This window comes from Rhineura floridana, chromosome 11 (assembly GCF_030035675.1).
Source record: "Rhineura floridana isolate rRhiFlo1 chromosome 11, rRhiFlo1.hap2, whole genome shotgun sequence".
Lineage (NCBI taxonomy): Eukaryota > Metazoa > Chordata > Lepidosauria > Squamata > Rhineuridae > Rhineura > Rhineura floridana.
In genome coordinates, this window is record NC_084490.1 from 11,508,718 (window position 1) to 11,534,115 (window position 25,398).

Sequence of the window (25,398 nt, forward strand, 5' to 3'; positions counted from 1 at the left end):
CAAATCTTGGGGGCACTTTAATGACTAATAAAAGCATCTGCCACAATAAATCTTTTTTTGTCTATATGTGTCGGCACCAGACACGGACAGGGCTGGAATTTAAGCATGTGTGCCTGTGTGCGTGCGATCAACAGGTTCTATCTACAGAGGAAGCGCTAATAAACAGACACCCATTTTCTTGGGTCAAGCTAAAATATCCTGGAGGGCAGAGGGAAGATCAGGAAATGCAAAATGGTAGTTGCTCTCCAGGGTCCGTTTGGGTACCACTCGTTGCCCTTCAAGCAACATGACGCTCCGCTCGGGGCCAAAGATGGCAGACACCGCAAAGCCCGGCAGGGGCAACACAGCAGGCCGCTGGAGCACTGATCCCATTGCCTGGACAAAGTCCCCGTTTGTGGTAGTAACAGCAGATGGTGAAACACCATTCAGGATCCCACCAACGCCCTCCCACTCCAGCGCGTGAGCCACGATGCCGGCCAAATCCGCCACATGTATCCAGGGAAAAGGCTGGTGGCCGGAAGCGATGGGGCCACCCAGGCCAAGGCGAAAGGGCCACAGCATCTGGGCTATGGCACCACCTTCTCTGCCCAGCACAACACCTGGTAAAGAGAGGGACAATGAATAAAAGACAACAATCACTCAGGGAGCGTTTCCGAGTGCTCAAAACATTCCACGTACATGATCTCAGTAATCTTTACAACAGCCCTATGAGGTTGTTCATTATCCCTACGCTGTGATTAGCACGAGAGGAGAAACGAGGTCAAGGAAGCCGTATAGAGAAGGGGCCAACCAGTCCTTTTGCCACTAGGACAAGGTGAAATGTCTCATAGGCCAGATGAACACAATTAGGAACACAAAAAGCTGCCTTACAGAATGATCAGACTATTTCCCCTTGTGCTTTGCATTCAGAAGGTCCCAGGTTCGATCCCAGGCATCTTCAGGAAGGGCGAGCAGAGACTCTTGTCTTGAAATCCCAGAGAGTCCCTGTCAGTTGTGTCGGCAATAGAACTGGACGGACCAATGGTCTGACCCAGTATAAAGCAGCTTCTTCTGTTCCTAGATAAGCTTTTAGTCTGATCTAGCAAGGGCACCTCTTATGTTCTTAAGCATGGATGTGGCAACGGTAACCTCCAACGTTTATTTGGTTTTGAGGTATCTATCCTGCTTTTCTTCAACAGAACCCAAGGTGTTTACATGGGCTTCCTATATGGTCTCCCATCCAGGCACTGACCAGACCCACACCTCCTTAGCTTCAGCAAGATTGCTTCATCTTGTGCCTTCAGACCACAGTTCTGACACCACAATGGAGGTGATATGGACCACTACTCCTGCCATCCCTTTATAGAAGCCACAGTGGCAGCCTGAAAGCAGCTGCTACTCCCTAGCCTGCATCAGCTGGATGCATGGATCTCAGATTCAAATTCAGATACACAAGCACTGGGGGTGGCGTGAGAGCCATGATCTCACTCTTGGCCTGCCACATCTGAGAGTTTTCACACACCAACTGTAAAACCACTCCAAGCTGGCTTGGCCACCTCAGCTGATCACCACATCCACCCCGACCACGTGTCTTCGAAAAGGATGCCCCTCTCCATTGTTGGTCCTCACTTCCCCTCTTACCAGATCTCACCACAACCTGGCGTGTGGCGTCTCCAGGGATTTTAGCCGCTGCCTCCCAACGGGTCACCAAGCGAGAGAAGAAATCGAAGTCTCCGCCAGGGCTTTCTTCTGTGTATTCAGCGGTGTGGCTGGGACGGTAATACCCTGGATTAGACATTACACTGTAAATTTATTTCAGTAGAGAAGTGTCTATTGACTCTACTTCTGTGGGCAGAGCTTTCACCTACAGATAAGTCGGAGTAACTCTCTTATCTATGCAGCAAAATTATTTTGCTTGGAAAATTATTTCACACAAGAAACCTTTAGTAAAGGCTTCCTAAGTTAGTTCAAACCCATTTGGTTCTGTCCTTCCCATCTGCTTCTTTTGACTTCATTGGCCGTGATCCTGCCAGGTGCAGAAGGTCTCTGGTTTGCCTATTCCCTTCCTGCCAACACATGTCCATAGGCCATGTTTTCCAAACCCCTTCATCCTGGATGGCCCCTTGTTGTTTCTCCCCAATTTTGTGCTGTTCTCTTAGGCTTCTGTCTCTTCCACACATTCTTCACTTAAGCTCATCTTCAAATCCCTTGAAGCCCTTGTGAAGCCCAATGCCTACTGTCTTCAGCCACTTTCGCTCTGGGCTTCCTGACCTCATGGACCCTCTTTCCTCTCACCTGCTCTGCCTGTGTTCCTCTTACTGCTAACAGCACACCATGCCTCTTTAACTCCAGATGCTGGTGAGTTTTTCCTCCTTCCCTTACACAAGGGTTGATCATTATTCTACTGCTGACACATTCACCTGAGCAGTTAGAATGCTTGTGGACATTCCATAGCATCACAAATAGGCAAGTAATGGGCTACAGACAACACTCTGCCTAAGACTCCTTGGGGCCGGCATACAATTTTCTTTGCATATTACATAAGCAAAATTGGTTGCTCAGTAGTGGAAGGACACTGAACTTTAACAGAATTGTAAAATAGTAGACTTGGAAAGTTCCTATAAGGCCATCAAGTCCAACCCCCTAATCAACACAGGAATCCAAATCAAAACACACCCGACAGGTGGCTGTCCAGCTGCCTCTTGAATCCCCTCCCCCCCGGTTACACTGTTGTACCCCTCTAACAGTTAGGAAGTTTTTCCTGATGTTCAGCTGAAATCTGGCTTCCTGTAACTTGAGCCCATTATTCTGTGTCCTGCACTCTGGAATGATTGAGAAGTGATCCTGGCCCTCCCCTGCTTGACTACTTTTCAAGTACTTGAATAGTGCTATCATATTTCACCTCAGTCTTCTCTTCTCAAGGCTAAACATGCCCAGTTCTTTCAGTCTCTCCTCATAGGGCTTTAATTCCAGTCTCCTAGTCATCCTTATTTGCCCTCCTCTGAACCTGTTCCAGTTGAATAGTTCCAGTGGAAGCTCCCACTAAGAGACTGCACTCTGCCCCCAAAGTTATTTCACTATCAAACACCACTAAGGGGATAGCAAAGTTACACTCGAGCTAGCACGGCGGTAAATACCTACGCCGGTGACGAGGACCCAGGCACAAGGTGGGCGCTCCGCTCTTGCAATGGCTTTCGCCAAAGTCTTTGTGGTTTCTATCCGGCTGGCAACCACTTCCTGGCGGAAAGATTCACTCCACCTGCAGGAACAGAAGAAACCTCCAGTGTGTCACACCCATTCTCGTCACTCTCCTCGTAATGGCTATTTACACGGGCCTCAGAGAAGTCTGCTCAGTTTCACTTCCAGGAACAAAACCCAAAGAGAAAAGGTTCCTAGAGAAGTTTGTGTGCATGCATGTGTCTGCGTTTTATGAATACAAGCTGCTCTTCCCAGATGCCCGTGGCTCGGTCTCTGCGTGCTCAGAATTCTGGGAAGAAATAAGACCCAACACATCATTTTCCTGCTCTCTGGAACACTCTTGGGCAAATTCTGTGGTGGCCTACAAATGGCTTGATAAATCTCCGGTCTCAGATGTCTTCCTAGGGCTGCAGCAACAGAGGGAGTGAGCCATCCAGAAGTGCACAGCCTTTTTCAGCCTGAGGGTCACATTCCATCATGGCGGAGGCCAGAGGCAAGCGCTGGATGAGGACCAGATGCAAACGGATGTGACTCTTTCCATTTACATACTGTTCACACAAAAGTGAGAGGTTTATACACTTTTACACACACACAAACACACCTGTCTCCATCCAGGTGAGCAAGAGGCATTATTCAAGTGCACATTCCAGCCAGGTAAAAACACTCAATGAGCAGAGCTAATGAAAGGTGTAGGTTAGGAAGGGGAGTGGCCTGAGGAAAAGGCTTGAGGGCAAGAGGAAGAGACATGCCAGAGGGCCACATTTGGCTCCAGGGCCCTGAGGTTCCCCACAGAGTCACAATACACAGCCTGGGCCTGCATTCAGCTGGACAACTGTAACGCCTCCATCGGCTGAGTCCTCAGAGGAGGATGAGGAGTAGGGGATTGGCATAGCAGACCCAGAAGAGGGAACAAGCAGACTTAGCCAAGATGCAGCTCCAGACCTCCCATCGCTGGAAGATGCTCAGGGCACAGCTGGAGCCCCTCACGCAGACTCAGAGAGTGAACAGGAAGCCCCTCCACTTGCTGCAGAGCAAAGATGCCTGTGAATAGCAGAGCAACTCTGGCGTTCTGGCCGTTTAAGGCTACATGCTGCTGGGAATCAGAGTGCTGATTGCCAGCACTTGAACCAGGGAGGGGAGCTTAAAAGGCACTGAGAGGCCTTTTGCCCTTTGCTGGAAGCAACATCAAGACACCAGCATCAGACCCTTGCCAGCCATGCCTTGAAATCCAGATTACCTTGGTAGAATATTGAACCTTGCTTTGTTAAGAGACTTTGCCTTTTGGAAGATGACCTGGTACATGGACTGAGACCCCCTGACACTCTCCATTGTTTATCTGCTTAACAACCAAGCCCCTGCTTAGACAGCTGCCGGCAGATCGTTTACTGCACCATATATCTCCTTGGTGCAGCCAGCAGAGACTGACAGAAATCCACAGTTTGTGTAGACTTGGCGCAGAAGTAGCCTCCAGGCGCACTGATGAAGAGTCTGAAGCAGCCAAGATGGGTGCCCGAATACTAGTTGCTGATGGGGCAAGAAACTGTGTGCCCTGCTTGTGAGTTCTCATGGGGCATCCGTTTGGCTTCTGTGGAAAAGAGGCTTATGTTTTGCTCCCTGACCAGACTTGTCATACATGAGCTAAGTGCTGCAAGGCCCCCCTCTGTCTCTCACAGGTTGTTGTATCCTAATAGCTACCATGTCAGCACTCTCCCAAAAGTAATAAAATTAGATGTCTATTGAAAGTCTAATAGGAGGAACCGCTTCTGTCCTCCACCTATCAGTGATTCCACCCACTAGATCTTTGACAACTATTCATTGCATCTGTCCTTTTTGTTGCCTGCACAACTGCTTGTGCCTTCCCCTCTGCTAAGGACGCAGCCAACAAAGAACTCTGGAAAGTCCTGTGAGTCACCCTTGAGGGACCATGTGAAGAAACTTACCTCCGAAAGGGGTTAAGGACATTTTCTCCAGCTAGATTGACCGCACCTTCACAGGGAGGGAGTCCCAGGCAAGCAAGTTCATCCTAGTGGGAGGAGGAATGTACAAGATTTATTACTCCCAATTATTAATGCCTCATGCCTCCCCTGCCACTCAAATTTGCCTCTCCCACTCCTGATCAGTGCCTCTTATCAATGTGCAATTCTACATCCAGTGTTTTCCACGGGCAGACGTAAAGTCGTCTTTTTTGTTTGGTTGTTTTATTGGCCCTGATCCACTGCAACCAGCTGGCATGCCGAAATTCAACTGGTGAAGTGTTTTCTGACAAGAAGAGCTTCATCCACTCGATTTCTGAGTATCAGTTAAAGGGAGGGTGGTGTGGCTAACTGTGGGTCATATCTATCCCCTCTCCCAAGCCTTTTCTGATAGCCGCCTGACTACCTCCTGTAATTGGGCAGTGGCAAGTCTCCCCTGACAGGAAACAATTTGCTCACTTCACTGCTCACCAGATCAATCGTTAGTTGAAATGGGGGATGGAGGATCTGCATTGTGTGTATGTGTGTGTGTGTGTGCCTGTGAGCTAGGGTTGCAAGGTTCATGGCCTGAGACTGATCCTGTATGTTTAGGAGAAGAGAAAGTCAGCCAAGTGCAGGCGTTCTTGCAACACTGTAATGAGAAAAACCACAAGGTGGAATTCTCCCTTCCTCCTGCACAACTTTTAAAGATACAGAAGACCGCTTTGTTGCCAGGCCCAGCCTCCAAGAGGTCTTCTGTATCTTTAAAAGTTGTGCAGGGGGAAGGGAGAATTCCACCTTGCGGTTTTTCTCATTACAGTGTTGCAAGAACACCTACACTTGGCTGACTTTCTCTTCTCCTAAACATACAGGATCAGTCTCGGGCCATGAACCTGGCAACCCTACTGTGAGCTGTAGCCATGGCCAGTGCAGGCATGCGGCCCCTGGAGAGCCTGGAAGGTGGCAACGTGGCCCTCAGGGCTGAAAAGTTTAACTACCTGAAGCTAAAAGGACAGTTAAAAGAATAGTTATCGCAGAAACCCTTTTCTGCATATGCTTAAAATAAGCCCTCGCCACATACCCAGGTAATCCGTCCTTTTCCAGGATGGCGGGAAATAGTGGTGACCTCATGCCCTTGGCTTCTCAGCAACTGGGTTACGGCTCTGCCGACAAATCCAGTTCCACCACCTAATTTCAATATGAATTTATTATGTTATTTATGAATGGATTTTTTTAAAAAAGAGATCGTTATCCAGGGAGGTAATGCAATAGCTCATCAAGACGCTGGGGGGAAAAAAGACAAGGGTAGGCACTAAAAATGACACACACCTCAAAATAATCAACAGACGCTTTACCGTTTAAACTGGTATGGTTACAAATCAACCTTGTATTGGCGAAATCTTTCGTAGTTGTGAATGTGGACTCCTGCTGGGAGGAAAGGCAGGATATAAATCAAATAATAAATAAATAAAATGTTCACGTACTTTTAAACTATATTCCTGTGGTATGGGGATTAACATCAGGAAAAGAAAAATGGGCTTTGCAGACCATTACAGTTGCTAAGAGACTTACTTCTTTGAGCCTGGAAAGATAAATACCCATCATCTGTGTTGCAATGGTCTGAAAACTTTAATGACCCTGCTACATACTGATCTGTGTGTGGAAACGAAGATGGACGTATTGATGTTTATTCTACTGTGAATGTGAGCTGACAGGTTTTTTTAATCTTAAAAACTTTAATAAACTTGCAAAAAAATCAATTAAAAAACAAAACAGAAACCAAAAAAATATTAAACAACAAGGCTGCAATCCTAAACCCATTTACCTGGGAATAAGCCCAACTGAATTCAGTGACTTACTTTAGAGCAGGCATGGTTAAGTTTGCACTATAAAGTTGCAACTTTACCTGTGCATGCAAAGTTCCCTGCTTTGGAAGGGGTCGTACTCCCTCTGAAAGAGCAAGATCATGGTCTGGGGCTGCTCCTGGATCCATCTTTGTTGCTAGAGGCCCAGGTGACCTCAGTGGCTAGGAGTGCCTTTGACCAGCTGTGGCTGTTTCTGGACTGGGATAGCCTGACCACTGTTGTCCATGCACTGATAACTTGAATTACTGTAAGGCACTCTATATGGGGCTGCCCTTGAGGTTGGCCCGGCAGCTGCAGCAGGTGCAAAATGCAGCAGCGTGACTGCTTACTGGGATAGGGTATTGCCAATGTGTTACCTTGCTGCTGGGCCAAGTTCAAGGTTCTGGTTTTGGTGTACAAAGTCCTATGCAGCTTGGGACCAGGAAATCGTCTTACTCCTTATACATCCAATCGATCACTGCACTCTGCATGCGAGGGCTTCCTGCAGACATCATCTTATCAGGAGATCCATTCCATACAACATAGGAAGCTAACCTTTAGTGTTGTAGCACCTACTCTTTGGAATCCCCTCCCCTTAAATATTAGGTGCCATCTCTGTTATCTTTTCGATACCTACTGAAAACCTTCCTCTTCTAACAAGTCTTTTAAGAAGAGACCTTATCCCAGTCTGCATTGGAATTACTTTTTAAGATGTTTTAAAAGCTTTTTTAAAAAAAGATGTTTTGTTTTAAAGTCTTCTGTTTTTAAGATATTTTAGAGTGTTTTTAGTGTTTTTGTCTGCCACCCTGGGCTCCTTCTGGGAGAAAGGGCAGGATATAAATTTAATTAATAAATAATAAAAAATCACTTCCTCTTCTGGCTAGGTATCTTACTCAAGTACAAGTCACCTCCCACCCCAAGAATGATTTCTTTAAAAAAAAAAAAAGGTAGGAGCAAAGTGCCTCTGATCAAGTGGAAAGGTGATGTTCTGCAGCACTCCCCCCTCCCCCTCCTTTTGAATAAGCATGCATAACATTGCAGATGAATGCATTAGTGCAGTGAGTGATGTTCACAATCAATAACACCCTGAGACAAATCAATAATCACATGGGGAATGACGTACCTTGTCATGTCCACACATATCCCATGCAATTTTTCTATTTTTTAGACTGACGAGGAAAGGATCCAGTTCCTATAAGAACTGTGCAGAACTGGACATTGCAGCAGCTTCTTATGTAAGGGTGAACAGGTGGTATTACAGGAGGAGGACCCCTTTGCAGCATAAGGATAACAGATCTCTAACCTTTGTTTAGAGAGCTATTGTGGTGTAGTGGTTAGAGTGTTGGGTTAGAGCCTGGGAGGTTGAATCAGTTTGCCCTGTCCTGGAGAGGAACTGTAAGAACTTTGCAATGGCTGTCGTTGTGTGGGCAGCTGTTTTGTAAATGGTAGTTGTGTTGTGGTAAGAGCACAAATGCAGCTCATGAATGTATAACATGATTCATGGTGTCTGGGGCTCTGCTATTTTATCTTTTTATTGATTTATTGTACTGTATTTTTATATCTGTATTTACTGTAGTTTTATTGTATTTGCTTTTGTATTAATCTGTTTGCCACTTTGCCAAAAAGCGGTATAGAAATAAACTGATTATAATGATGGGAGACCAGGGTTCAAATCCCTACTCAGCCATGAAGCTCACTTCGGGCCAGTCACCGTTTCTCAGCCTAACCTACCTCTCAGAGTTGTTTTGTGGATAGAATGTGAAGGGAGAGAACCATGTACACCATCTTGAGCTCCTTGGAGAAAAGGTGGAATATAACACTAATGATAAATTGTATGTGTGTTTTTAAGACAGACATAGACACATAACCCCCAAATTCTCTTTAAGGGCTGTCTCTTCGGAGGGAGGGCAGCCTCTTCGCAGAGTTGAGCTCTGCGCTCACCCTTCAGTCTGTGCCTGCAATTCAATGGACTACCTTCAAGTCGCTTCCGATTTATGGCAACCCTATGAATAGGGTTTTCATGGTAAGTGGTATTCAGAGGTGGTTTTACCATTGCCTTCCTCTGAGGCTGAGAGGCAGTGACTGGCCCAAGGTCACCCAGGGAGCTTCATGGCTGTGTGGAGATTCGAACCCTGGTCTCCCAGGTCGTAGTCCAACACTCAAACCACTATGCCACACTGGCTCAAAGCCAGCTGCTAATCGCAGGTCAAGCCAACGTGCAAATCACAAATCGAAAACTCCCAGCTTCTTCTGCAAAAATAATGCATAATTGTAAGAATAATCCCTTCTTGACCCAACCAAACCCACCCACACCCCTAACTCACTCACCGACTAACACTCTCATTGCTAAGAAGACTGATCGCGCGTGCGCGTGGAGAAGCCGAACAATCCTATCTCTCAGTCAAGATCCTAGAGAGAGGAAGTAAACAGGCTAGAGAAGCAGACAGCCTGGACTTCCGGTAAGGACGCCATTGAGCGTGGATCCCTTTCAGAGGTACGAATGGTGCCGCTCTGGTCCGTGGCATCTCTATGGCGGCCTCCCCACAACACTGTGCAGCGGGAAAACCGGGTCAGTTTTAGCCCGGAAGGGTGAAGAAGGACTGTGAGGGGGGTGTGTGTGGCTCTAATACGTTTTTACTTTATCCAGGGTAAACGGTGTGTATAAGTGTTGTGGAGAATAATTTCTGTCCTAAAGCTAAGAAAGGGTGCTGAATTCTGAGAAGACTGGTTGCCATGGTTTCCACGCATGGTGACGTGAGCAGGAACAGGAAGTAGCTCGAGCAGTAACAGTGGTGGTGCCCATCTGGAGAAGCCGTGAATAAAAGGTGGGAGATTCTCTTCGGGGGTATTTATAGGGCCCAACAGCCTCGACACTTGTCACTTGTGGGGTGAAGTGCATCTTTGTTGCGGCGAAGGGTGAAGATAATTCAGACTTAAAAAATTATGGTGACTTTGCCCCTTTTGGCTAGTCCTCCCGAGTGTCAAATTTTCCAATGGGAGGGGGGTAACGGCTTGGGGAAAAACTTTTCGGGCTTTTTTTTCCAGGCCTTCACATCTCTGTCTCCAGGTAGGGCTGGTAGAGACCCCGGTCTGACTCCCTAGAGAACTGCTGCCAGTCTGTGTAGACAATACTGTGCTAGAGGGACAGATGGTCTGGCAGCTTCCTATGTACCTGTGATTTGGAGATTGGGTAGTTTGGGGGAGCAGGCTAAATGTTTGTCAGGTCAGACTTATCATGACTGGGACGCGAGACTGGGGGTATTCATGGCTTTAAAGGGGTATTTGGTAAGATTCTTGTATGGCTTGGATGCAGGTGGGCTTGGGAGGAACAAGCAAGTTGAAGATGCAACAGGATAGGTGAATGAATGGGTGCAGAGATCTTTCAAGGTGCACTTGTTGGGGGAGCAGAATCACAATCTCACAAATAGATAGTTCTTATTTATTCATTTATTTAACGTGTATCCCACCCTTCCTCCCAGTAGGAGGAAGTTTTTCCAGTTTGTGTAGGGCATGTGGAACTGGGACAGAGGGGAGTGGTTCATGTGGCTATTAACATTCCATATTATATTCTTTATAATGCATTTCACATTATGTTTTGGAGATAAGAAATTGGGGCCCAGAGCTGGCATCTCATCCTAAACCACCTGGGGAATATGCCATTGATGTGTGATTTGAACCCAGGAACCTTTTGGGTTCCATTGCAGTGTTACCCCTGACCTGAGAAGTGATTGAATTATGGGGGCTGGAGATGGGATGGAGGCAGGGATGCATTGGGGAAGCTGAAGGTCTCCTGGGAATCGTTGAAAGTATATGGAGGGGTTCATGCTGCTCATGTCTAACTTCCATTTCAAGGTCTGTTTGGGTTTTTTTGCTTCAGGTAATGATGAGCACCTCTGGTGGGGTGGTGACCAGTCGTGGACGGCGTTTCAAATGGGCTATTGAGTTGAGTGGTCCGGGCAGTGGAAGCAGGTGTGTACCTAATGGGAGGTCTGTGTATTGTGTCCAAGTGTAAGCAGTTAGCTTGATCCCAGGGGTGACTCTGGCAGGTTCAAATGTGGCTCAATGTGGCTCAAATGTGACCCATTCGTTTTTCTTGCTAGGGGCCGGAGTGACCGGAGTGGTGGCCAGGGGGACACCCTCTATCCCATTGGCTACTCGGACAAGCAGGTGCCAGATACGAGCGTCCAGGAAACAGATCGCATCCTGGTGGAAAAGGTAGCACGTTACAAGAGTTTGGAAGGGAGGGCTGGCCTATCAGATCTCTCGGTGTTCTCTGTGCCGAAGCAGAAAGATGGAACCAGGAACACTTTGTGTGTGGGTCTTGAAGAAGGCAAGATAAACATGAGTAGCTTCTTGAATATAGAACTTGAGTCTTGAATTTTGCCCCTTTTCTTCTCCACCTTTTCAGCGCTGCTGGGATATCGCTCTGGGGCCCCTGAAGCAAATCCCTATGAACTTGTTTATCATGTACATGGCAGGCAATACAATCTCAATCTTCCCCACCATGATGGTCTGTATGATGGCCTGGAGGCCCATCCAAGCACTCATGTCCATTTCTGCCAGTAAGTGTATTTTTGTCCCCTCCGTTTCTCGCCTCATCAGATTAAGTTTACCTGTGATCCTAGTTGGAAGGACTGTGTACTCTGGGAATTTAAGAAGCTGCAAGGTTGCAGTTGAAATCTAGCTGTGTTATAGCCCTGTTCACACAAACAGAAGGGATGGTAAAACCATTCCTGGATTGGATCTCTTCAGTCTATGGGGAGATTGATTTCTCGTGAGGGAGAGTTCCTTGCACATGCATAGCTAGACCTAGAGGCAACATATGGTGGTTTGGTATGTCCAGTTATTATCCCCCTTTTTTCATATAATCCTCAATCAAATGGTCCAGTCCAGGAAAAGTTGTGTGAAGGGGTGGGTGGGTGGGTGCATTTACACACTAGGTATGAACCGGGAAAAGTTGGTGCAGTGCACATCTTGGCCCAAGGCAGAGATTTCCAGGGGAAACCCAGGTTCAAATTTATGCATAACTTAGAAAATCACTGGGAGTCCTTGGGCCATTCACTCTCCACTTTGCCTAACCTCGTATCACAGGGTTGCCACAAGGATAAATTGGGGTAGGAATTCATATACAAGGCCCTGAGCGCCTTTGGAGGATAGCATGCAATTAGGAAAAATACAAAATGGACTGTTGGCTTGGACACAGCTTTACATATAGCAAGAGGAAGATGCAGAATGTCAGGGGATTCTTACAAATCCAGATTGGACAGACACAAGCAATTATCAAGCACTAATGGAAGTGGAGAATGGTATGCAGTGTATACATTTTGTTTTAAAGTCTGTATATAGATTTCATAAACATCCAGTTCCATTTGAAGTACTAATTTTCAGAAGAGGGTTCTAATGCTGGACTAATCATCTGTCCACACCTTTCCATAACAGTAGGAAACCCTTGACTGGGTTCATGTATTGTGGGACTGAACAGTAAACCTTTCCAGGGCAGAAATTCATGGCTAGGTGGGCTTTTTTGCCTCTCAGACACCCTGTCTTTTGGTTAGGTAGATAGCTTTCCAACATGTTGAGGTTAACTCTATTGTAGGTAGTAGCTTGTTTGGCCTAATATTCAAAAGGGTTGCAAACAGGCCTTCACATCCAAAGGTGCCAGCAAGCTGAGCCTGTGCTGCATCTTTGAAGTTTGTCTCTGACTTCTTTCTTGCTGTCCCCACAGCCTTCAAGTTACTTGAGAGCTCAAGCCAGAAGTTCCTGCAGGGTCTGGTGTATTTAATTGGCAACCTTTTAGGGTTGGCCTTGGCTGTTTACAAGTGCCAGTCAATGGGGCTGCTGCCAACTCATGCCTCTGATTGGCTAGCTTTTATTGAGCCACCCGAGGTGAGTATGAAGGATTTGGCCATCTGGCATTTTGAAAAATACTGGTTTACGAATGGAGGTGATTTTCTCATCTTCCTACCTAGGGGATATGTTTTAACTGTACGTGGTGTTTTCCTAAAGGCTGAGGGATGGCAATATTGGTACCAAATTTATTTTCTTGGATCAGAGCTGCAGCCCCTTCTGGGTTCTTAACTGTATGAAAACTCAATACAAAAACCTAAAGCAGTGATAAAGGGATGTTTTAGCATTGTCTTACTTGGTCCAGTTGTAAGGACAGTAGAGCTACGATGATGCTTGCTCAGGATTGTTGATGACACTTCCTTTCTTTTTATGGCCAGCGCATGGAATTCACAGGTGGGGGTCTAGTGTTATGACCCAACCCAGTTCCAGAAACCAGCTGCTGCTTTAGATCTCTGGCTCACCACTGTAGAAATGCTCTTCCTTCAACTATCTAATAAAACTGCTGGGTCCTAAAGTAAGCGTTGCCGCTCTGTGGAATAGCAGATGAAGATTCATAAAGAAAAGGATAACAGAATATGAAGGACTGATATGTTTTGCAGGGGGAGGAGCAGAAGGCTCATCCTACCATGTACTTCCACCTTCTCTGTTATGGTGAAAGCAGAATAAAAGTGTTACACACATTTATTTAAATGTTTGCATAGCTTTTTTGAAAATAGTTACAAGAAGCTCAGTGTGCTGAGAAACTCAGCATCTTTTTATATAAATGTGTACATGTATTTATCATAGTGATGGCAAACATGAAGATTAATCCCATGTCCACTGAGCTGAAACTCTAGAGGACCAAGGTCAATGGGTAGCATTGGAGATGCACAAATAGTCTAACCTAATATAAAGAAGGCAGCTTCCTGTGTTTCACATATACCTGAAAGGTTTAAGACCCCCCAAAATAATCTGGAAAGCAGGTGTGGGGAACCTTTGGCCCTCTAGATATTGCTGCACTAAAACTCCCATCATCCTTGGCCAATAGCCATGCTTGCTGGGGCTGATGGGAGCTGTAGTTCAGTAACATCTAGATGGCAAAACGTTTCCCATACCTGGGGTAGTGCCTAGTGATGTCTTGAGGAAGAGGTGCCATTTAGGTGCCTTAAAGAATGCTGACTCCTCTTTCTGTATGTGAGTGTCAATAGAACTTATTCAAAACAAGACAGTATGCCTGACCTTCAGATGTTAGTCACGTGAGAGGCAAATTGTGTAGAAAAAAAAGGTACTGGGGCTGTACCCTTCCTCCTAAATGTGCAGTTCAAGGATCTGGAGAAAGCTGTGCATGTAGAGGCCTATAAATAAAGGCTTCCTGCCTCTCAGTAATTAATATTGGGAAGGGCTCTGTGTCACCAGACGTGTGGTCCCATAGCTCTTTTGCAGACTGCCCTTTAAATGAGTAGCACCTGAAGGGAACTAATGCTGGTTACAACATTCATGTCAATATCACTTGATTTTTCAAATGGTATGTACTGATTGCATAAAAGCTGTGGTGGCTTACACACACTACTCTGACATTGTAAGCATCGAATGATGAATGTATGTGAACCAGACCACTGAATTTAGCTTCCGTTGGGAGTTTTTTTTTAAATAAGCATATATACCAATCCCTTTTCAGTTAACAAATTCATAATATAATGAAAATAGCTGGTTTAGACAGTGAATGAATGTTACATGATGAATATTCAATCTCCAAAAGACAATATTAAATATAAAAAGTTTATTTTTACATAATTCAGGAAGCAAAAAAATCACACCTCAAAACTTGATGCTATATGTAAACAGAGTCACCCCCCAATAAATTAAAAAGCCTCCCCCTATAAAAGATGAAAAACTTATGTGAATGTCCCTTTTAAAATAAAACTGGAGGAGTGGCTGGAGATGAATCTGCTTTAAGGCTACTCCAAGAGGAGTGGTCCCTGCATACTATTCTTGAGCAAGGGGTGTGAGGAGAAGAATTAGACATCCATCATTGAAATTGGGTAGGACAAAACAGACACAGCACCTTTTCCAGTGTTTGCTTCTGCAGGAGGAGGAAGGACTTATTTCCCAGCACTCACAAAAACAGTATAGACACCTATTTTTAAAAGGGACAATCTTGGCTTGGGGGGGGGGGGGTCACAGTAGTCTTCTCTTGGCCAAGTTTGGGGGAGGAGAGGGGTACCCAGTTAGGAGCAGAGAGCACGTTACAAAAGTCAGAAATTGCTCTGCTTCTTTCCTATGGGTTAGAGAAGAGATGTGATTTATCTCTTCTTCCTCTCAGCCTATACATAGCAACCAGACGCTATAACCTCTTCTGCCCTGTCCGTTAGTTCTACGGAACAACTACAGACTGGGAAAACTGGTCTACATTCCTTGCCCAGCCAGGAACGTGAGAGCCGTAGGGGAAAGGAAGTAGGGCAGTTACGTATGTTTCCCCATCAATATGCCACCCTGGTTTAAGAGTCAACCACTCCTCCCCCAGCAAACAGTTAATCTGGGTTTTACAATCCCACAAGAGATGAGGGTAAGGGGCAGTTGCTATAAAAGTCAGCTCCATCTTCCTAAATGCTCCCGTATCCTTGATTTTAAGGGAAAGAAACAAAGATTTTGGCACTGACCAAAAGAAAATGGCACAATGGAGATGGCATCTCCTTCCCTCTAGGTCCTCCCAGCAGCACTCCCCTCTCTTCTTGTTTCAATAACTACATGTAACAGTCTCTACACCTGTTCTTAAGCACCCATGTTCCAGCTGGAGGACCCGTTGCTTCATTTTAATCAATGTTATCAGAGGGTAGCAGCAGTAGCAACTCTTAAGGTGGAAACACCCTACATTTTTGCTCTTTTTGACCTCCAAAATAATACTTGCCTCACTAGTTCTGCACTTGTTGAAGGGAAGACAGAGTCATCTCCCAGCTCAATCAAGTCTCAGTCTCCTTTCACAACAAACTTGTGCACTTTTCTGGCGTGTGCCTCTACCTTGATAGAAGCCAAAGGGAAAATGTCAGCCCTCCATCCTCCAAAAGGGGAAAACCATCCTATCTGAAGACCCCAAACTGCCACAGGGGAGAGAAAGCAAAGGAGACATGGCACTGATAGCTGATCTCCTTGGGAGATCAAGTGGCAGGTGGTAATAGGCAGGAAGCAGATGTCAATTTGACAGAAGAGTCCCTCAGGAGGAAGCCCTCCCAGCTCCCCTAGGAGTAGATGGTGATGACTTCACTGCCGCCACCACGGACAAGCAGCACCCGCTCTAGCCCCTCTGTCAGGACCTCCAGGAATTCCATATCTGCAGGTAGAAGACTGTCAAGGAAGCTGCACTACACATACACACACACACACACGAGAGTTCAGATGCCACCTGCAATCCCTCTTGCACCCTAGCATAAGACAGGCCTCTGCAAAAAAAAATAAAAGGATACAGTTCTCATCACCCTCAGGGTTACGTGGTGGGCCTGGCATGTTGAGCAGCACCAGTTTGGCCTCATGGGACTTGTTGACGATGACCTCATTCAGCTTGACAGCTGTGTGCATACGTCTCACGTTGGACTGGTCTCTGGGTTGTGGGAGGGAAGAGACAAATTGTAACCAGGCATGCCTATGGGTGTACATCATATCAGGGCAACCAAGCTGGCTCAAAGATCTAGCTCCTGAGAAACCAGAAAAAGTACTAAGAGATGAAGATTAGAGGAGGAAAAGGACCAACATGACAGCTACAGCAAAGCACCAGGAGGCACTGTGGGCCGCGTTGAAGATGGGGGGGGAGGGGGAGAGAAATGGAATGGCCTTATGCAGAAAAAAAGGAAACATTTGGTGGTACAGTTTTAAAAACAGCTGGAAGTGTAAGGAAGTGGCAAGGAAGTTTATCTCACTTTTTTGACTCAACTTTTTTGCAGGGCAACTTCTTGCCCAACCCAAACAAACAAGTAATCAAGGATGATCTTGCCACAGAGAGATAGAAGCATGACCACAAAGTGTGTTAGATCTGAGAAGACAACATGAGAAAGTCTCTGTGTCACTATCCAAGAGGATTTTGAAAACCATAAAATGCTGGATGGGGAAGGAATTAAATGAAAAGAAAAGGGCTGTGATGTCCTTGGGATTGGCAGGTCCTTACGGCCGCATGTTGAGCATATCCTGGAAACCCTCCAGGGTCCTGGGTTTGTGCCCACGGGATGCCATGTACTTGTCCTTGGTCCACGTCATGTGCACCTTTTCCTGGTAAGTCTCAGTCTCTTCATCATCATCTGAGCCGATGCTGGTCAGCCGCAGCATCGAGTTCCTGTCCTTCACCAGCTGGGCCTGTGAGAGAGGCATCCCAGGAAGATCAATCAAGAAGCCACTAAAAACTGCTAATCTTTTAAACCCTTCCCACCTTGTCTGAGCCCAGTTTACCTCTCGGTCCCGCTCTGTCTTGGACAGACGCATTTGCCGCAACATCTGGGATCGCTGCTCCATCATCAGGGTGCGCTCATAAGTGTAAGCAGAAATATCGCTGTCATGCTGTTGGCGGTAAGAAAGAAGAGCTGAAAGCAGAAACCCTCACCCAATGGGGGGATAGCCCATCCCACCTCTGGCTAGATCCAGCTCACTTTCAGAGTACACAATCATGCCCACATTTTTCCCCCTAGTGCAGCTCCCCTTGTGGCTATGGTGGTGGTAGTGGAGGCAGCACAACTTGTGGGTAGTAACTGGTGAATACTGAAAGAACAGAAGGCATCAGGAGTATGGTTTCTTGTAAGCACGGGCAGGATTCTTGTATTCAGCATACCTCCAAGTTCTTGCCTCATTCCCTGAACCAATTGATCACCCAAGTCCTGTCCTTCACTCATTAGCACCTTTCACAATTGTTTAAGCAAAGGAAAACCAAAAACCAACCCAAGTCCCTAACCCCTCCTTGCTCCTTCTTCTACTTGTTTTGTCTCTCTCACCATTTCCACCACTTCTACCTCTGCCTCAATGCGGAGGTGATAGAGAAAGGTTGCCAGATCCTTCTTCATCTGGATGCTGTTGTCCTCAAGCTGGGCTACCGTGAAGATGCGGATTTTGCATTTACGCCACACCTTTGAAGTGGGAAGAGAGAGTTGGTGACCAGCTTATGTTTCCCTCTTGATACATTTCCCCGAGTAAGTTTCTCCACAATCACCTTGTGCTGCTTGAGAAGGAACGGGAGTAGCATCAGCATCCCACCATCATGCACGATCCACCAGACATCAATGTTCCCCTCGGAGAAAGGATCTGTATTGCTGGGGAAGAAGGCCACATTCTTTGCTACGAGCAAAGCTAGATGAGCAGCTGTAGTCACACGGACAGTACCTGGGGGGTGGGAATAGAAAGTCATACATTATGGTTCACCTGATGAAGCCCTCCCCCTTGCCCTCACCTCCCCATGGGAGAGACCATACCAATGAAGGTTTTCCAAGCACGGGCATCCTCACTCTGGCGCCAGGCATTGGGCCACCCCATCACCACAGTATTGTGCTTCATACCACCCAGCCCACAGGACTGAATGAGGTGGGAGATGCCCTCTCGCACTTTGGTAGCTACTACGACCTGGCAGAAACCTTTCACCCGTTCTGCCTCCATCAGGTGCTTGACAGTCTGAAACAACAAATGTTAAGGCTGCTAAAGCTGTGGTTCCTAAATGTTTTTCCCCCATGGACCACTTGAAAATTGCTGATGCTCTTGGCGGACCACTTAATGATTTTTCTCCCTGTTGTAGCAATTGCTACATCAAATGCAAAATGCTGTATGATTTGTAATTGTATTTTTATTGCTTATTTTATATTATATATATTGTATTTTATTATATTCCATAGAATTCAAATAGTAATACAATAAAATACTACAGTGTCTTGCAAAAGTATTCAGACCCCGACCAATGCTCTCATATTACTGAATTATCAATGGTACATTGTAATTTCATTCTGTATTATATTTTATTTTGAAACACTGAAACTCAAAATCAGTTATTGTAAGGTGACATTGGTTGTATGTTGGGAAATGTTTGTAACATAAAAAAACTGAAACATGTTGCTTGCATAAGCTCCCAGTTTACACAGATGAAAGAAATTGCCCTATCAAGGACAGTTACTTTACCAATGGCCTCCACCTGTGAACCATGAAAGTTGTTGTTACATTGTCAGGATAAAAACCTCACTGTTGAAGGATCATTGGTCAGGCTGTGGATCTGAAGGAAAATGAAGACCAAAGAGCATTCTACAGAAGTGAGAGATAATGGAATACAAATGCCTACATTAAGAAAAGGGTACAAACTAATATCCAAGTGTTTGGATATCCCAGCAAGCACAGTTGGATTAATAATCAGGAAGTGGAAGCTGCATCACACCACCCAGGCACTGCCAAGAAAAGGCTATCCCTCAAAATTCAGTGCTCATACAAGGAGACTTGTGAGAGAAGCCACAGAGAGGCCAACAATCACTTTGCAGGAGCTACAGAGTTCAGTGGCTGGGAGTAATGCTGCACCAGTCAACCATATCAAGAACTCTGTATAACACTGGCCTGTATGGGAGGGTGGCAAGAAAGAAGCTGTTACTCTAAAAGTACCATCTGAAAACACATCTGGAGTTTGCCAGAAAGCGTGAGAGTGCCCCAGCTGCGATGTGGGAAAAAGTTTTGTGGTCAGATGAGACCAAGATAGAACTTTTTGGCCAAAACTCAAAGTGCTATGTGCAACACAAACCTAACACTGTCCATGCCTCAAGACACACCACCCCTACAGTGAAGTATGGTGGTGGCAGCATCATGCTGTGGGGATGCTTCTCATCAGCAGGGACTGGGCATTTTCTTAAAATCAAAGGAAGAATGGATGGGGCAAAATACAGGGAAATACTGCAAAAGAACCTGCTTCAGTCTACTAAAAAAACAAGCTTAGGAGGAAATTCACTTTTCAGCAGGACAATGATTCCGAGCACAAGACCAAAGCAACACTGGAGTGGCTCAAGAACAAAAAGGTGAATGTCCTACAGTGGCCCAGTCAAAGTCCTGATCTCAATCCCATTGAGAATCTGTAGCACTCTTTGAAAGTTGAAGTCCACAAGTGATGTCCACCAACCTGAACAACCTGGAGCAAATCTGCCAAGAAGAAAGAGCCAAAATCCCTCCAACACTGTGTGCAAAGCTGGTACATATCTACCCCAAGAGACTTAAAGCAGTTATTGCAGCCAAAGGTGGCTCTACCAAATATTAATGTGTTGAATACTTATACCAGTAACGTTTCAGTTTTTTTATGTTTCTTACAAACATTTCCCAACATAAAACAAATGTCACTTTACAATAATTGATTTTGAGTTTCAGTGTTTCAAAATAAAATATAATACAGAATGAAATTACAATGTACCATTGATAATTCAGTAATATGAGAGCATTGGTCTGATTACTTTTGCAAGACACTATATAAGAAATAAGAACAATTAAATACAATTAAAATTCAATGCAATTATTTAATGCAATGGATGTGCCATCTTCCATCTTCAACCACAATCCACAAACATGATGAAGACCACCTGAATGAAGCTCACGGACTGCCAGTGGTCCACAGGCCACAGTTTGGTACTAGCAGGCAAAGCACTCTTCAGTGTCCCAACCTGAGGAATGCTTCGCCAAAATGAAATCTGGTGAGGAGAACACATCTTAAGGTGGGGGTGGCTAACCTGTGACCCTCCAGATGTTGCTGAACAACAACTCCATCATCTCTGACCATTGGCCATGATGGCTGAGGCCGATGGGAGTTATAGTCCAGCAATATCTGAAAAGCTACAGGTTAAGCATCCTCTAGAGTTGAATGTATTATGGGGATGGGACATTACTGGGCAAATAAAATCACCATACTGAGGGTTTCTGCGGCAGGAACTAATAATAATAAGTGAATGGAATGCCACAATCGGTTTTCAGTGCTAGGGGCTCAGCACTAGAAAATGTGGGATACTAATGTATTTGAAATTATATCTTGTTTTAAAAAAACAACACCCTCCTAAATTCCCGTAACAAGACACCATTCATAGATAATGCTAGTCTTGCATGAAAGAGGGATACTGGGGTATAGAGTGAATCCATGTCTCCTGCAGCTCAGCTAGTCCTAAGCCAGGCAACTGTGATATATCCTCCAAGTACTTGTGCACAGCCAAACACAGAACACAAAAACCTGTTTAGGTCCAAAAGATTTGTTTATTTACTTATTAAATTTATATCCCACCCTTACTCCCAAAGGAGATGGGAGCAAATCCTGTATTTTTTCCTCCTTATCTCCAAGCACTCCATTGTTTTAAGATGTTTTCACCAGCATTGAAGCTGGAAATGAGCTATGCTGAGGAAAAGCAGGAGCGGGAGTGGCTGGGGCAGGAGTGGCACCATATTTTGCTCTCATCACTCATGTGCTTCTTTTAATGGTAAAAGGTAACCCTCACCCAACCTGCAGCCAATTGGTTTGGCCTTTAGTTGGTCATACTCCAGGTTCTGTTCCAGAAGCCAGTGCTAGGACTGGAGCCCAAATATTCATTGGGGGGGATTGCAGCTCAGCGGTAGAGCATCTGCTTTGAATGCAGAAACTCCCAAGTTCAGTCCCCAGCATCTCCAGTTAAAAGGATCTCAAGTAGCCAGGCTGGAAGTCATCTCAATTCCTAAGGTTTTGGGAGCAGCTGCCAGTCCGAATAGACAGCACTGGGAGAGGTGGACCAATGGTCTGCCCTTGTATTAGGGGAAGGGCTGTGGCTTCACCCGGGCATTTTCAGGTAGAGTTGGGAAAGACCCCTCTCTGAAACCCTGGAGACCATTGCTTTACCTGTATTGGGATTGGGAGGCATGGCTTCCTAGCCTGGTGGCTTGATTGCTAGATAAGCCCCAGTGCCAAAGCCTCCTATTTAATCAAGGAAGTCCAGTAAGCTGAATTGGGCTGAAGTACTATTTACCTGCTCAGCAGCCAGTGCCTCGCTGTAGCTCTCCAGGAAGTTGCCCACCATGACGGAGCCTACGATGGTGAGGCCCTTGCCAGCTTTCAGCTCAGAGGCAAAGGTGAGCAGGTGTGGATGCTTCACATGCAGATCCTCGTCCAGCTTTAGCAGCACCAGCAGTTGTGGCCTGAGAGAGAAAATAATGCCCCAAATGCACACATGGGGGTGAAGTAGTCACACACAACTACATGTATGCATGCATGAGGTTTCTGCGTTGTGCACACGTAGTTGATGGCAAAGTCAAGAAACATCAAGGCTCTTCCCTACCTCCAGTTCTTGGTGTGGGGTGGCCCCTCCTCGAGACGCAGCAGGGCAAAGCGGGCTGCGCTGAGGGACAGGCCACGGATGCCGTCCCCCCACTCCTTCTCGGCCCTGTAGGATGCACAAAGTGTTTAGCCAAACAAGTTTAAGGAGAGCTGTTATTCAGTGCCCCTCCCTTCCAGATGTATTGGGAGAGAAATGTGATTAAGGCGATCATGCAGAAACCTGAAGGACAAGACTGCCCCATGACTTCCACCCTCATCCCAACTTCATTCTAAATCTCTCAGCCTTCAAAAAAAAGGATCATGGCTCCAAGCCTTTTCGTCCTCTGACCTGCGTTTTTCACAAACAGAAAACAAAAATCCTGTAACTGAAGACAGAGGTCCCCAGATTCGTGGCTGCAACTGTCTACTTCCAAGAGCTGAATACAGAATCCAGAGGCTGAGCCTCAGAAACCTACAACCAATCCTTCGTCCTGACAATCTCAGCGAGAGTTCCAAAGACTGGGCTGGATGCAGAAACAAAGGACTCTGCTCTCACCCCACTGGAGACTGGGTGAGTGAGCAGAGCTGCAACGATTCCCACAGCTATTCCTTTGCTGCAGAAGAAGAGGCTGCATAAAGAGGGTTACAATCCTAGGGCCCCTGAAGGTGAGAGGCACTCACCCATGGTACTCAATGTATTTGTAGATCATTCCAGCTATCACCATGGCAACGATGGCATAATACCAAGAGGAGATGAACATGAGTGCTACACAGATACTCATGCCCATGAAGGAGAGTGCCCTGCAAGAAGAGAAAGGGGGAAGGTCAGAGAGCATCCAGACCACTGTTTATTTCTTTGGTTCTTTAAAATGAGAAGTCAGATTCACAGGATGCTGCATTCTATTCAAGAGAACAATCTTTGTACTTGGCAGCAGACATACCAAATACACATAACCTAGGAGTGCCACCCCAAATTTCTTCAATCCCAGTTCCCTCATCCAACTCTAATCTGAAGACACACACACACACCCAATTCCGTTTGCATAGCTGGATATAGAACTTGGGGATCCAACTTTGCACCCTCTCAAGCCCCTCTCCACTGCTTGTGGTACCCACCAATGTCTTTCCCTCTCCCAGCCACTAGGAAGTGTGGCACTCTTACCAATGATAGTACCGGAAGCGGGGTCTCCAGTTGGGGGTGCGTAGCAGCGTTTGTAAGGCACAGGCTAGGTTGACAAACAGGTAACACATCAGGAAGAACCTAAGGGAGAACAGAAAGTAGGGTTAGCGGGATGTATGTTTCCTAGAGACCCCAACCCATGATAAAAATGTCACTGACATAGATAGGATGGGGGCTACCATATCCAAAGAGGCAATAAGGATCCCTAGTTCTGCAATGCCTGCTGTCAGGAGCAAGGCCCAGGTGGGCTCACCATTGGCTTTGCCATGGCCAAATACCTAGAGTGAGTAAGGAAGAACACATCTCAACCTTAGAAAACAGACTGTTCAAAACAAAACACACTTTTATTCAGCAGCAAGATATTAGGCTGTTGTCACTCTTACCCGCAAGAAGGGTATGATGTTGTCCTTAGCTATGGCTTGCAGCAGTCGGGGGGCACCAGTGAGGCTCTGCAGCCCAGCTCCACATGTGGAGAAGAATGACCCGACGACAATGACCCAAGGAGAGGGCCAGGACAATGTCCCCACCACCAGGTTTCCCTTCACTGTGTCACCAAACCTATCCAACAGAAGCAAAAGAGTGAGGCCATAAGGTGCTTGTCTAAGGGCTAATAGTAAGAAGTACAGGGATCCAGTGGAAACAAATCTTCCAGCAGGTAGAGAATTCAGAGGATATAGATTTGGATCCAAACTGAGTTAGTTGCGCTTGTCCCATTGATTTCAACAAGAATAAGTGCAAGTAACTTACAGCTCAATTCAATATATGTTTACTCGGTTCAGTGGAACCTGCTCCCATGTAAGAGGATATAGGATTGCTGCCTTTCTGGCTTCCTTTCTATGGAAGACTAATAGCAAATATCTAACCAAAAGAGAGAGATGGGTGGGCCAGAAAAGTGTACCAAAGGGTTGAGATTCTGTCCCAGAAGGGGCCCCATATTTTTAGTCAAGGCAATCTAAAACTTGCATCCAGAATAAAAAACACACAACTATTTCTATTTGAGAACTGTGGCACTAGGGGAAGCCAAAGCACTACTACCTACTTGTCTCTGAGCACGACACCTTCCACACAAGCCCCAAACAGTACCACGTTGCTAAGATCTGGTGTGTTAAACAGTCAAGGAGCAGTAAGATGTTCTTGCATAACCTGGTGCAAGAAAGAACTGGATGCAAAAGGGCAGCCACAGGCACAAACTGCCCCCCCTTCCCCTGCTTATTGATCCTATGTTGCCCCATCCATTTGCCAGAAAGGATACACACAAAGGAGGTGGTAAGAATGGCCAGGATGGTACCAATGGGAATAGATTTCTGGGCATCCTTCAGGTCCCCAGAACGATTTGATCCAGCCATGATCCCTGTGAAGACAAAACCTATAGTGTATGCACCATTGATGCCTCACCATTGGCAGGGCTCTGTGAATTCTACATCACACATGGAATAATAATTTCCAAGGATAGGGAAACCAAAGTTTGTGATCAAAGGAGGTAATGTTAAGGAACTGTGGTGATCCTTTGCATAAATCTTTATGCATAGGATCCATTACCCTGATGTAGAGAAAAAATGTTGATTTTACAGTGGGCAATGTGGGAAAAGGACATATTGCATTGAATTGAGCCATTAGAGGGAAACCGCAACAACAAAGCTGCATCCAGCCCCTGCTCACAGACACAGGCTTTAGGCCAGCCAAGATAAAGTCCCCTAGGCTGAAAGAGGGCAATATGCAGAAAGCTTCAAGAGTCCATGGGAGAACTGCATTTTAAATTCCCCAGATTCAAGCCTGGTTATCTGTCCTTCTTGAATGGTTTGGCTCTGGACAACAGCCAGCAACAACATAGCTCTTACCAGTGACTGAAGGAAAAAAGATGCCCACAAGAAGAGTAAAGGAAGTGGTGATATCGGCTAGCACGTACTGCTGGTTCAGACTTCCCCACACACCAACTGAGTGCAACGATGGCTTCTCAATGATCTCGCCTTTCACCAGGTAGTTGCTCCAAAGATTGTCTGCAATTATTATTGTTATTGTTATTATTACCACGACCATCACCATCATCCCACCTTCCTCCAATCAACTCAGGGTGTGTATAAACTTCTCACTATCCTATGAGATAGATTGGATTGAGAGACTGCAACTGTTGCACTTCATGGCCACACTGTTGCACTTTGGGGTCAC

The 25,398-nt window shown here is 46.0% G+C and overlaps 3 protein-coding genes across 13 annotated transcripts in view; 1 reads left to right on the forward strand and 2 right to left on the reverse strand.

Moving 5' to 3' along the window:
- On the reverse strand, positions 1-9,461 carry SDR39U1 (short chain dehydrogenase/reductase family 39U member 1). 2 transcript variants are annotated; one of them, XM_061590010.1, is made up of 7 exons: positions 8,097-8,129; positions 6,485-6,554; positions 6,211-6,317; positions 5,118-5,200; positions 3,117-3,238; positions 1,621-1,764; positions 1-599 (listed from the first exon to the last, which is right to left on the reverse strand). In XM_061590010.1, the coding sequence occupies exons 1-7, from the start codon at positions 8,112-8,114 to the stop codon at positions 184-186; spliced, it is 960 nt and encodes a 319-aa protein (XP_061445994.1). In that variant the 5' UTR covers positions 8,115-8,129; the 3' UTR covers positions 1-183. The 2 variants fall into 2 exon arrangements, with proteins under 2 accessions (XP_061445994.1, XP_061445995.1); XM_061590011.1 differs by lacking the exons at positions 6,485-6,554; positions 8,097-8,129 and adding an exon at positions 9,302-9,461.
- Positions 9,462-9,499: 38 nt separating this feature from the next.
- Positions 9,500-13,504, forward strand: EMC4 (ER membrane protein complex subunit 4). Of its 4 annotated transcripts, none has more exons than XM_061590013.1 (6): positions 9,500-9,798; positions 10,851-10,942; positions 11,074-11,188; positions 11,382-11,535; positions 12,699-12,859; positions 13,198-13,504. In XM_061590013.1, exons 2-6 carry the CDS (start codon positions 10,854-10,856, stop codon positions 13,231-13,233), a joined length of 555 nt encoding a protein of 184 aa, XP_061445997.1. In that variant the 5' UTR covers positions 9,500-9,798; positions 10,851-10,853; the 3' UTR covers positions 13,234-13,504. The 4 variants fall into 4 exon arrangements, with proteins under 4 accessions (XP_061445997.1, XP_061445999.1, XP_061445996.1 ...); XM_061590015.1 differs by lacking the exon at positions 9,500-9,798 and adding an exon at positions 9,816-9,889; XM_061590012.1 differs by lacking the exon at positions 9,500-9,798 and adding an exon at positions 9,832-9,919.
- Positions 13,505-14,564: 1,060 nt separating this feature from the next.
- Positions 14,565-25,398, reverse strand: part of SLC12A6 (solute carrier family 12 member 6) — a 58,916-nt gene continuing 48,082 nt past the window's right edge. For 4 of the 7 annotated variants that reach the window (XM_061591384.1, XM_061591385.1, XM_061591383.1 and 1 more), the window contains 15 exons: positions 25,071-25,229; positions 24,485-24,583; positions 24,272-24,329; positions 23,616-23,790; positions 23,392-23,510; positions 23,215-23,313; positions 22,734-22,853; positions 22,075-22,179; positions 21,766-21,934; positions 18,244-18,439; positions 17,985-18,154; positions 17,770-17,901; positions 16,956-17,341; positions 16,261-16,394; positions 14,565-16,127 (listed from right to left, as the gene is read on the reverse strand). In XM_061591384.1, the coding sequence (XP_061447368.1) occupies positions 16,036-16,127; positions 16,261-16,394; positions 16,956-17,341; positions 17,770-17,901; positions 17,985-18,154; positions 18,244-18,439; positions 21,766-21,934; positions 22,075-22,179; positions 22,734-22,853; positions 23,215-23,313; positions 23,392-23,510; positions 23,616-23,790; positions 24,272-24,329; positions 24,485-24,583; positions 25,071-25,229 (2,213 nt within the window). In that variant the 3' untranslated portion in view covers positions 14,565-16,035. The remainder of the gene's footprint in view (positions 16,128-16,260; positions 16,395-16,955; positions 17,342-17,769; positions 17,902-17,984; positions 18,155-18,243; positions 18,440-21,765; positions 21,935-22,074; positions 22,180-22,733; positions 22,854-23,214; positions 23,314-23,391; positions 23,511-23,615; positions 23,791-24,271; positions 24,330-24,484; positions 24,584-25,070; positions 25,230-25,398) is intronic. The other 3 variants (XM_061591389.1, XM_061591390.1, XM_061591386.1) reach the window with 1 other exon arrangement.